This window comes from Pogona vitticeps, chromosome 10, assembly GCF_051106095.1.
Source record: "Pogona vitticeps strain Pit_001003342236 chromosome 10, PviZW2.1, whole genome shotgun sequence".
Lineage (NCBI taxonomy): Eukaryota > Metazoa > Chordata > Lepidosauria > Squamata > Agamidae > Pogona > Pogona vitticeps.
This window is the reverse complement of record NC_135792.1, coordinates 2757136-2768865: the sequence shown is the minus strand read 5'-3', so window position 1 is coordinate 2768865 and position 11730 is coordinate 2757136. Positions and strand designations below refer to the sequence as shown.

General features: G+C 48.1%; 1 protein-coding gene across 1 annotated transcript; it reads right to left on the bottom strand.

The window, feature by feature from the left end:
* Positions 1–1254: 1254 nt before the first annotated feature.
* LOC110076293 (borealin-2) lies at positions 1255–10789 on the bottom strand. Its single transcript, XM_020788324.3, has 10 exons — positions 10484–10789; positions 9494–9622; positions 8204–8253; positions 7241–7310; positions 6313–6389; positions 5995–6062; positions 4787–4894; positions 3034–3163; positions 2290–2376; positions 1255–1439 (listed from the first exon to the last, which is right to left on the bottom strand). The coding sequence occupies exons 1-10, from the start codon at positions 10617–10619 to the stop codon at positions 1392–1394; spliced, it is 903 nt and encodes a 300-aa protein (XP_020643983.2). The 5' UTR covers positions 10620–10789; the 3' UTR covers positions 1255–1391.
* Positions 10790–11730: the final 941 nt, after the last annotated feature.

Genomic DNA, 11730 nt, shown 5'->3' with positions numbered 1-11730 from the left:
CCATCAAGTCAGATCTGACCTCTACCGACCCTAACAGGCAAGTGGTTTTACCCATTTTCTATCCCCATTTGAACCAAGACCTCCTGAGTCTTCACTATTCTTTATCTGCAACAACACCCTAGAGTACCCTTTCCTCTAGAGCAGCATCTTTTAAATGTAAGGAGTGTTACAGGAAGAGGCAGGAGACGCAGGACCGGGATAACCTCTTAAGGGGCCGCCCCTCCCTGTGGAAGTGAGATTGACCCCCACCCACCCTCCTGAGCTCCCCCCCCCCCCAAAATAAGTGGGAACCTGGCTTCTCACCCAGGTGCATACAAACCTCACCCCCTTTTGTCATATTAATTTTGGAGTAAGTTTATGCCGGCCCATGATTCGCCGAAGGGGTTTTGTTTTTATATGTCCATTTTTTAAAAAAAATGTATGTTTTTGTTGTTTCCTGGAAGCCACAGAGAGTAGTGGTTTGTCCACTTAAGTGGGCAGGGTATACGTTTAAACAAATTTAAGTCCAAGCCATTGGAGGTTCCATGGAAACATCACTGAGGCAAAACAGCCATTAAGATCTTGGCAACAAGCCATTGTACACTAGCTTGTGCATAACACACACAGGCACACACACACACACACATCCTGACTTAGCAGGGGTTGTTTAGGGACACCCCACATTACTGCAACGAACAGAACACGGTGTGCTTTTCCCGAGCGGCTCCCTTTTGGGCTCGCTCCAGTCTTCGACACTTGAAACTCAACCATCAAATCGATTGCTGAATGGCAAAATCGACAGCCAAAGTCCCATTCCATCTGTGGGTCTGCTCCGTTTAGGATTAGCAGTTGGATATGATCATGATAGAGAATCTGAAAATGACAGAGCCTGGAAGGGACCCTGTGGGATCATCTAGTCCAGCCCCTGTCAAGGAGGCCCCGTGGGGGATTCAAACTCCCAACTTCTGGCTCCACAGCCAGAGACCTCGACCCCTGAGCTCTTGAGCAGTTATTTCCCCAGTAAGACTTAAACCAAGCAGACCCAGGAAAGCTCCATTCGGATGTAATCCACTGAAGGTCAAAATTCCCTTTAAATACGGATTCACATTCTCTCTCCTTCCTCACTTCTTATTCGGGAGTTTTAAGAAAATTGCTACACACTCATTTAAGGCTGTTTGTGAGTTGTCCGCCCAAAATACAAGCATATTTGAATCCCAACACTAAATTACGTTTTTCAGTTTCTAGCTTTACGAACCAGTGGAGAAGGCCCACAGGTTTCTTTATGGGAGAAATAGGAAGTTTAATGTGCAGTGTACAAACTTTAAAAAACAATTGCCTTTCGCCTCGTAAACAACTTTTCCAGAATATTCACATACCAGAAGTGGGAGGGAGAAGATTACCCGTCTATTACATTAATTTGATTTAATTGTCGCTTTCCCACAGAGGACTGTCAACTGGTTCTAAGGAAGGAAAAGAGAGACCATAGATTGTACACAAAATAAGCAGAACAAGTTCAAAGAAGACTCCATGCAGTAAATTACACTATATCTTTTTAAAGAAAACTTTTTCATTGCCCTGTATCTCCAGAGTAACTTAGGAAGTAACTAAAGGCAATTCTTTACTTTCTACTTTCTCAGCAATAATGTCATCTGAATGCTACAAGCAGCTGGTCACCTTCTTGCCACCAAGATATTCCTCCTCCATCACTCATTGAAGCCACACCCCTGTAACTATCAAATTAAAAATTGCAGCCGCACCAGAAAAGGAGTGAAGCTAGCCCTTATGAATTCAAAATCGTGATGTCATTTATTTTGTGGCATTTAAAATTCTGAGTATTATAGTCTGCCACAGTTGTTATTCTAGCTCTGACATCCAAGCTACTCTCACAAATAATCATTCTCTTTTTAGGCTGGAGGTAATAAAGAGGCTAGCGAGTCCAGTGGGCTACCAACACTTTGAGGTAATTCTTCCTGAAGAGGGAAACTTAGATACCCACCAAAGCCCTCACTTCAGGTTTAAAAAATGTGACATACAAACACATCATGAAAAGCTGAAAGCACCTTCATGCATCCCTCACAAAAGACGTTCCTTGGGAATTTACGCCTCAGCAATCCAATTGGCCGAGGAAGCCCATGTTTACCTCCTGATGACCAATCAGAAGACAAAGGAATCTAATTTGCCAGCTACAGGAGGAGAGAAAATCTCCTGCTATGACAGTCAGACATCCTTCATGGAAGACATTCCCATTTTAACAGTTTTGTGGAGAAGTAGCTTTTCCCTCTCCAGGAACTGCTTATTTTGCCCACTTACCACTAAAGTGTGGATATGCTGGACGGTATCGTTGTTTAGTAACTCCACATTGATATTCTGGAGGTCGTCTCCAGCTGAGCAGAGAGTCTGAAAAAAAAAACCAGAAAGATGCCATGGAGAGTCTTCTCTGGAGTGTGTTGTGTCCATCACATCACACACAACAGTCCTATACAAAAAGCTTTCCTCCCCCCACCTACCACCCACCTGAAGATAGGAACAAGCACCACGCTGGGCACACCTGAACTCATCCCGTGTCGGAAGCGAGTTCGGGTCAACCCCGCTTCTGATTTGGCTGGAGATGACCAAGCAACGAATATCGGGGCTCCCCAGGTAGGGCTAGGAAAGGATCCGGTCTGAAACCCTGCAAAGCCGTGGCTGCCAGACAGAGTTGGCAACACTGGCCTGAATGAACCAAGTGTCTACTGAACAGAGCTTCGAAACGTTACTTTGAGAGCAAACACATTCGCATGATTTTCCGAAAAGCAGCTATTTTTTATTACTGGTGTGCCCCATTTATAGAGAAACACATTAACTCGTTAGTAATAAGTAATAACTGTTCCAAGTCAAAAGAAGAGGCCATGTTGACCCACAGGAATAAAACAAAAATCCATTAGAGCCAACACCTTTTTTTAGGAACAGCTATAAATCCACAACAAACAGCAACTTTTAAGTTCTCTAGAACTTCCCCTCAAGCCACAGAGTTTTTTTAAAAACTCATCTAGCTCTCCATGGGTAATACAATACCTGCCCATCGGCCAGAGGTATGTTGACAAAGGGGACCGATCTTTCGTGGGGCATTGAAGTGCTCCGTAGGGCGGTGGCCTGTGCTCTCTCTGAAGCCGACACACTTTTAGAGAGCCCCTTCTGGAAGAATCTAGAAAGGGGAAAGCAGTGGAGGTTCGGATGGGTTACAAGCCGACATTTTTGCTCAACCACCAGTTGCATAAGCATATTCTGGATCCAGAAGGCGACTTGAGCCACCTTGACTCTCTGGAGGCAGAGAAAGACAAGCCATAAATAAAACCGATGGATGACCGAGAAAGTAATAAATTACGGCCGAGGAGTCATGAAACAGACAAGAATGCTTTTGTGGAGTGATATAAAAGGGAAGGTAAAGATCCTTACAGCTGGTCATTCAAGGTAAAATCAAATGGAAAAGCAACGCAGGAAGAAAAAGCGTTCTCTTGCTGGAAAAAAACTGGAAGGCTGGCTTCAATGCAACACAACATAGTTGTTTAAAGCTGATGTGTAGCCAAAGCAGTCATTATGATGCCCAACCTCCAGCAGGTGATGGAGAACAATAAGTTTATTTTTGAAAAGTCTCTCTCCGTGCTCAATCATTTAAGCACCGGTTATGTGCGTTTTTTTAAAGCTCTTGACTCATGCAATTCTAAGATAATGATGATGTCTTTGTAAATAGTTTACAATACGTTTAAAATGATGGCAAACCACAGAGACACAGAAAGAAACAGCCTGGTGAGAACTGAAGGCATATGGGTGAAAGGTGGAGGAGACGCTTCCCACCTCTGTCTTCCCGGGTATCCTACAAAAGAGATTGGAAGCAGAGATTGGGGCTTTGGCTCATCGTGTTCAAACCTTGATCGGCCGCGAGATTCCAAGGAGAGCTTTATGCATAGACCGCTGCAGAAGTGGATGTACAATTTCGCATTGACATAGAGCAGAAAGCTACCACGGATTGCGCGCTTCCCAACATACAGAGAGAGAGAGATGTACGCATGGTGAGTGTGTGAATGGGGTTATTTGAGGCCACCCCTCTCATAGCCTCTTCGAAGGACATCCAGGAAGTTTCATGACTCAGCATGACAAAACGCGGTCCAGTACAACAGAACGACTGGTTCCTAGACAATTCAGAAAGCCTGAGCACGCACCCTAGTCTCCTACGGAGCAGTAGAGTGTGTGGTGGTGGTGGGCAACCCATAGCCTCCTCTTTGTGCCCACTCACACCCTTCCCCCCCAACACCTCCCATTTTTCTGGGATTGATGCAGAGAGACACATGCATACGTATTTATACTGTGTGTGTGTAGGTAGACAGACAGACAGACAGACAGACAGACAGACAGACAGACAGACAGACAGACAGAAGCCCTGAGAAAGGGACGTGGTGGCGTTGCAGGTTAAACCACAGAAGCCTCTGTGCTGCAAGGTCAAAGACCAGCTGTCGTAAGATTGAATCCACGCGATGGAATGAGCGTCTGTCACTTGTCCCAGCTCCTGCCAACCTAGCCGTTCGAAAGCATGTAAATGCGAGTAGATAAACAGGTACCACCTCGGTGGGAAGGTCACAGCGTTCCGTGTCTAGTCATGCTGGCCACGTGACCACAGAAACTATCTACGGACAAATGCTGGCTCTGCGGCTTGGAAACGAGGATGAGCACCGCGCCCTAGAGTCGGACGCGACTGGACTAAATGTCAAGGGGAACCTTCACCTTTACCGAAAAGCACTGAATTGGGTCCTTAAACAACAGCAAGACTGACCTTTTGGAGGCCGAGGCCGTTCCCTTAGAGGCTGAGACGGGCCGGTCCCTCAGAGAGGCAGATCGCTCAAGAGTTCGGGCGTTGGGAGTGGAGCAGGCAGAGGCCGACCTGGTGGGACACAAGATGAGAGAACCCTTCAACGGTGCTGGTTGTAGCTGATTTCTTATCCTTGGTTCTGTATCAAGGCTGGAGACATTGCGCAGGGGGTTGGCCGCGCTGGCCTTAGAGACCCCTTCCAGCTCCGTGACTCAATGATTCTATATTCTGGCCCTCTGGATGCTTTGACATTCTGTTCCTAGAAGCCCCAGCTGCAATAGCTAACAGTACGGAATAGGAAAGATACACACACAACCCCATCATACACAGCAACAAGAACTAACACATGAAAAGCGTTAAGTTAATCGTAGCCAATTTGCTAATAGCAAGGGGCAACCTTTTTCAACTTATTTCTTACGTGATTGAACTCGGATCTCTATTTTTAAACTAGAGTTTTCTCCTGGCCTCCCGTGGGTAGGATTTTCCACCTTCCTTCTGGTCTGGCTCTTCACAATAACAAAGCAGACCTCAATGCCAGTTTAAAGTTAACTTAATGCTCAAACAAGAATCCCACTTCTGATGTAAACCTAATCACATTAGATTTATTTTTATTTTTTAACTTAGCAACACAGACATGACTTTGCCAGATATTATGCCAATGCAAACAACACAATCAGCTGTGTGATTCCCATCTACATCTGCTCATCAGAAAAGGTAATAAATCCAAGGCAAGAACACCCAAGCTTGGCTACACCCCTTTTTCCTGTGATGCCACCCAGGTTGTTAAATTCCTTTCCTCTTGGAACATTACAGACCGAGGGAATGCAGCTCATCCGCATCATGAGAAGGTAGGAGAGCTGGTCCCTTGCAAGAGCCACCCTGGAAGAGCAGTTAAGAAAGCTAGTTTAAGACCCAGGCGATCCAGGAACATTTGAGGATGGGGTTCTGAGCTTTAACCATTGGGCCACCCTGGACCAGTTTCCCAAAGTCTGGCCTCCCTCGCAGGGTTATCATGACGAAGCGGAGGGAAGCCATGTCCGATGATTGGAACTCACTGGAGACCACATAAGGATTGCCAAAATCAACAAAACCTGATGCATTTTATGGCTGTGGCTACTTTCAAGGTGTTAAGATGAACGAGAAACTAAAGTGGAGTCATTGGCTAGCCTTACCTGGACAAGCCACCTTGTTTCCCCCGGACAGCAGAAGCCAAAGGAACCAGGGAATTGGCTTTAAATACCTGCAGAAGAAATGAAATGGCACATCTAAAAATATATTTTTTCAATTTATCCTTTACACATCATTACACTTCTTTCTTTACACTTTACAACCAGCTCAAGGCAGGTTGCAACAGGTTCAACGTTTCGGTGAACCAAACATCATCGGGATTATTCTCCAATGGTTAGGATGGCCAACAGCTAGGACTCCTGGGGGGGAGGGATACCCCAAAACATCTGGAGAAGGTTGTGCTTGGATCTTGGCACGCCTACCTTGTGAGACGTTTTCTTGCCCTGTACCCCCGTCTCCTCCTTCTCGTCCTTGTATTCAACAATCGTGGTGACCTTAACTGGAAGAGATGCCTCAGTCAAGTCTTTTTAGGTGCGGCTGCAGAGATTTTTCAGATACTAAATTTCAAGTCATCTCCCTAAAGCTAGGCCAGGCTATTTATGGCTTGCACTGAAACAGCTACACATCATGACCTGCATTTTTCTGACTTCCTCTTTGTTGCACCCCTGAAAAAAACCAGTTTTAAAGGAGCTTCTAGATCAGCGGTTCCCACCCTGTGGTCCCCAGAGGTTCTTGGACTCCAACTCCCAGAAGTCTTGGCCAGCACAGCAAGTGGTTAAAGTTTCTGAGAATTGCAGTCAAAGAACATCTGGGGAGCCAAAGTCGGGATCCACTGCTCTAGATCAATATACAAAATTGGAGTGCTGCAGCTTGAATACTCTGAGAGCATAAGAAAAGTCACAGTACTGGATCCAACTAAGGATCTAATGACCTTCACTCCACAACCGCAAAGGCCAACCTGATGGCAATCAGCAAGATGTGGGTGTCATGGCACCCTCCCTCTGCTGTTCTCCACTGTGGTATTCAGAGTCACACTGGCACCCCTATAGCCATCAGGATTTAAAGCCACTGACACTACCAGCCTTCTTCTGAGGCCCGAACTACGTGCTACGGTTAGCACATCATTAGAGGCAGACTCCCAGCCCGACAATACAATGACATCTGATTGTCACAGCATGAGCTTGCCTCGATTCACCTTAGTTGGTTCTGTTATGGTTGATCATTTCAAGGGGAACATAGGCTTTCTTTGCTCTGAAAGAATTATGCACCTGGAGGCGAAACACAGTCATAGCAGGAAATGCCCATTTCTTTTAATGTGTCCCTTGAACCCGAGCTGAAAGGTCTCTGTACCTCGTTTGCTATTTGTCCTCACTAGCTTGGCTTGTGTCCCACTTGGCTTGTGTCCCACGCAGTAGTCATTCTGTTGGGAGAGAAGTGATAGCTGGTGGAATCAGGACCAACGCATGACACCTTGCAGAAAAGGCCACCGTCAACGAGTATAGCAACTAAAGGCAGACAAAGGACTTTGGCAAATGCCACCGGCGCCTCTCCTTGTCCCTGGTTGGTTAAAAAGAAGAATGATCACAATGCATTTTCTACCAAACCCAATCAACTGCCGAGTTTCATGGCTCCGGTGTCAGCGGGGTAGTGAATCCACTCCTGGTTTTTATTTGGTGCCAACTCTATTTGGGGGATAGGCTTAAACATCTTGGGTTGCTCCTGTAAAATCTGGACTAAAACCCAAAGGGGAATCACTGCCCCAAATATATTAGAGCCCCCATTCCTCCCTGCTCCCACCCCAAGGATAGGGCCAAGCTTGCCATCTTCTTTCAAGAGATGTATGCCCAGAAGAAATGGACAGCTACAGGCGCAATTCACCTACCGGCGATCTCCCAATCTTTATATGATAAGAGGATTCTTTCTTCCCCAATGTCACCCAGGAGTTCTTTTATCAAGCTGAGAGAGAAAAGGGGAAGTGGAACCAGAGCGCCTTGGAGTCAGCTCCTTTAAGCTTTTCCTTCCCCCAGGGGTCATCAAAAACACCATTACACGAGAAAAATCTCAACACTGGAAGAATGTGTGTTTTCCTTTTCCCTCCTCCTCTCTCTTTCCTTTTGTGTGGCATCTCTTTTCTAGATTGTAAACCCAAAGGTAATGCACTGTTTGGTCTTTTGAAATACTGGACAGGGTGAGACTCTAGCTATAGAGCAGAGTACAAACATTGGAAATCAATAAACAGAAAGTAGCAGGGGTTCACCCCCTCTGCTTTGGATGCATTTCGGCAGAGTTGAGAACCGTTCCAGATAAACTTACGGCTTCAAGGGAGGCGGCGACAGTGGCAGCAGCTTCTTCTTCTTTCAGACCTGCAGGACAGAGACAGGCAAAGCCAACAAAGTGGTGGATCGCCAGATTATAAAAGCTGGACAAAACTCAAGCTAGCTTTGCAATTAGAAAGTGATAAAACATTATACTTCCGGAGAAGCATTTCCTTCAATGCTTTCATTTCTGAGCGATTAAGCTCCACGTGAATCCCACACTTGTCTCCTGACAAAAAGTCACCAAGCAAAAGTGAGGTGATTTCCGTGGACAAGGAGATGCCTTTACTGCTTAAAGAAGCTCCACCTCTAATTCTGAAGCTGACGCCTCACATTATTTGGCCCTAATTATGGGGTTAAAATTTCAACTTTTTTGGGGGGGGCAGGGAGAAGTAAGAAGAGTGGATAAAACAGAGAGATGGCTTAGGGATCAGATATTAAATATATATCCGTGAGCTAGGGATGGCTGGAGTGATTTGCCCTTTGCTGATGCTACAAGGCGAGACCCCCCTCCCCAACATTTTGGATCCGGTGAGTACCAGTCTGGCTCAGGTTTACCATCTGCCTCGCCTATGGATGGGCCCTGGGGGGGACCATGGGGACAGCAGCCCCCTCTCCTCACCCTCCCATTTGATCCTAAACCCACACACCCCAAATTCACAAAATCAACACAATTTTTCTTTCCAGCCGGAGCCAAAAAGGATGGCGTGCCCCCCATCCCCCAGCCAAAAAACTTTGCTCCAGAGTCCAACCAGGTTACTCCGGCCACCCCAGGCAGAAAACCCTCCAGGCAACAACCCTAACCCTCCCCACCGAAGACAAACCTGGATCAGAGGATGGAAAAGTTTGGGCGGTTTTGTCCTGCAACTCCCAGACCCCGCCAGCCAGGCAGCCAGCCAGCGGGGAGTCCTAGTTTTTACAAGTTACTTTACCAAGCTCTGATTTAGGCTTAGTGACACTAGGTCTACTCGGAGTATGATCCCAACTGGAATAGGAACTCCATGCTAACTTGCCTGGATCGCCGCCCGTTCTCTCTCTGCCTAAACGGTAGGGCCGGCGCTCACGGGGTTTCTGCTCCTTCTTCCCAAGGAAGGAAGCGCTCAGAAACGCTCCTTCTCCGACTTTGACCCCCGTGTCCACCATCCTCTACCCAGGTCGGAGGAATTTTTGGAAATGGCGTCCCCGCCTCCCCAGCACCTCCTCCTCTCGGGCACGGCTTCTCCCTTGGGAGAAATCCCTTGGGGTTAAAAGGCGAAACAGGGAAGAAGGGAAAGGAGGCTTCTCTCACCCATCAGGTCCTTCCTGCGCATTTTGCGCATCGCCACCGGCACGGCCAGGGACTCCACCTGGAAGGCCTGCTCGGCCACCTGCAGGAGCGAGGCCAGCTCCTTCTTCATTTCCTGCAGGGTTTCCTTCGCTGGACCGAGCCGGGAAAAGGAAAAGCCAAAAGAAGCAGAGTTTGGGGGGGAGGAAACGCGCAGCCCGACCAGCCTTTGACCAGGACGCGCGCCCAGGAGGAGAGCGACCTCCGCGCGGGTCTCCTCCTCCACCACCACCCACCCCCTGCGAACGTGGGAAGGTCACTTTTAGGGACTACAAACCCCAGAATCCCCCCAGCCACCAGAGTTTCCCTGGAGTTGTATCCCTCTCTAAGGACAGGCCTTTTCGAACTATCTCTGGCCCCCTGAACCGTGTTAAAACGGGCTCTAAGAGGGGAGCCTTGTAACGGACTGCCCTTCTCATCCTCCCCCACTACGGGCTAATGGAGCTTGTAGTCCAGAGACGCTCCTCCGCACTGAGACAAGGAAGTCTGAGGACGTGAACTTGTCCGCGAAAGTTCACGTTAAAACAGAGCAGCTAGTCTTCAAGGTGCCGCAACGTGTTAGTGTTTAAAAAAAAAAATTACAATTTTTCTTCCCCTGAAGCGCTAGCGCAGACTAAGGCGGCGACCTCTTCTAAAGCCCCGCCGAGAGAGGAGCAGACAGAATAACCGGCAGGGCGAAACGGAGCAGAATTCAAAAGCACCGGAAAATATCAAGAGAGTTTCTGGAACAGAAATATTTTAAGATGCCTTCTTCTAGACGCCTAGTCCCGGGAGAAACCGTCCGTGGAACGGCCTTAAGTCGACCCGGTTTGCTAGAGAATCGTTGGCGTTCGGCTCCAACATAGGGGAGGTTTCCAGGATTTGGGCGGGGGGGGGGGTGCCAGGAGCGCACCGCACCTTGGCGTGTGGCCAGGGCACGGCCCTCCCTTCCCCTCCCCTCCCTGAACATCTCACCCTGGTGGTCGAAATCCCGCAGAAACAGCCCGATCCGCTGGTCCCTCTGCTCCTTGCCCAAAAGGCTCCGATCCGGTTCCACTCCGGAGTCACTGCCGCGCTTCTTGGCCTCTTCCAGACGCTTCCGGAGCGCCATGGCGGGCTCCCTCTCGCCCCCCACCCGTGTTCAGCCCCAGACAGACTCAGGAATCAGGATCTGGTGGTGGTTGGGAGAGGGGGAAAATATAATTTGAACCGAGGGTCAAATTTATCCGCGCCTTTGAGACACCCAACCGTTGATGCCTCAACAAACAGGGCGGGAGTTAAGGTCCTAGTCCTCTGTAAGGATGAGCCCATATCCTGAAATGCAGAGGGAAAACTCCCGCACCTTTAAGAGCAGCCTGGGAGTCGCTCTGTCAACAGGTGTGGCTCCTTGTTCAAGGCTGGAAAGGGTTAAAGGCAGAGGAGCCCTCTCTTCTCTCGTATGTGGCCACCTTCCTCCTAAGCCACCTGTTTTTCTAGGAAAGGGGTGAGCGAGCTCAAAAATTCTCCATATTAAGGCCAGCTCCAGGAGTCAGAACAAGGCACCCAACTTTGGTCAAGAGGGCCCGGGCAAGTTCTGAGTGGGCCTGACCAGCCGCCTGGAATGGGCCAGAGAGGTAGAAAAACTCAAAAAGGTGTACCTGAATAAGAGTACTAATAAATGCGTCCAGAAGTTAAGACAGAAGCGTGGCTGGCAAGGTGGACGCACTAGAAGTTCTGGACAAAGAGGGGCAGTTGAGTCAAACTCCCACCTCCTTCAGGCGCCTCTCTTTCCTTTGACCTTCATATTAAGCTGGATGGAATGATGCTTTTCCACAAGATATATTGTTATAGGTAGCCTTGATCAGCTTGAAGGGGCAATCAAGACCCTTTAGCTTTACAAAAGACCAGCTCCTGGGTGGTTGATACCGCTCAGCACAGCTGCCTGCACTTCGAGGCTCTTCCGAAGCATTTGTGTGACTATAAGAGACTGTTGTGGTGGTGGTGATGATGATGAGCATCTGCACTTCCTACACTTGGGAATTATCTGATAAATCTCTGGTCTTCCAATTTCATGCCATCAGATAAGTTCGAACAGCAATTCCTGTCTTACTGACGCAGTGGGTACGTTTAAAAAGTCATTGCCATGGGCATGCACTTAGACGAGTGAACCCAGGAATTTGATTTGAGCTGAAATACAGGTCAGCCACAGCGCTTCCATTTAAGATGTCATCCTTTTTTATCCC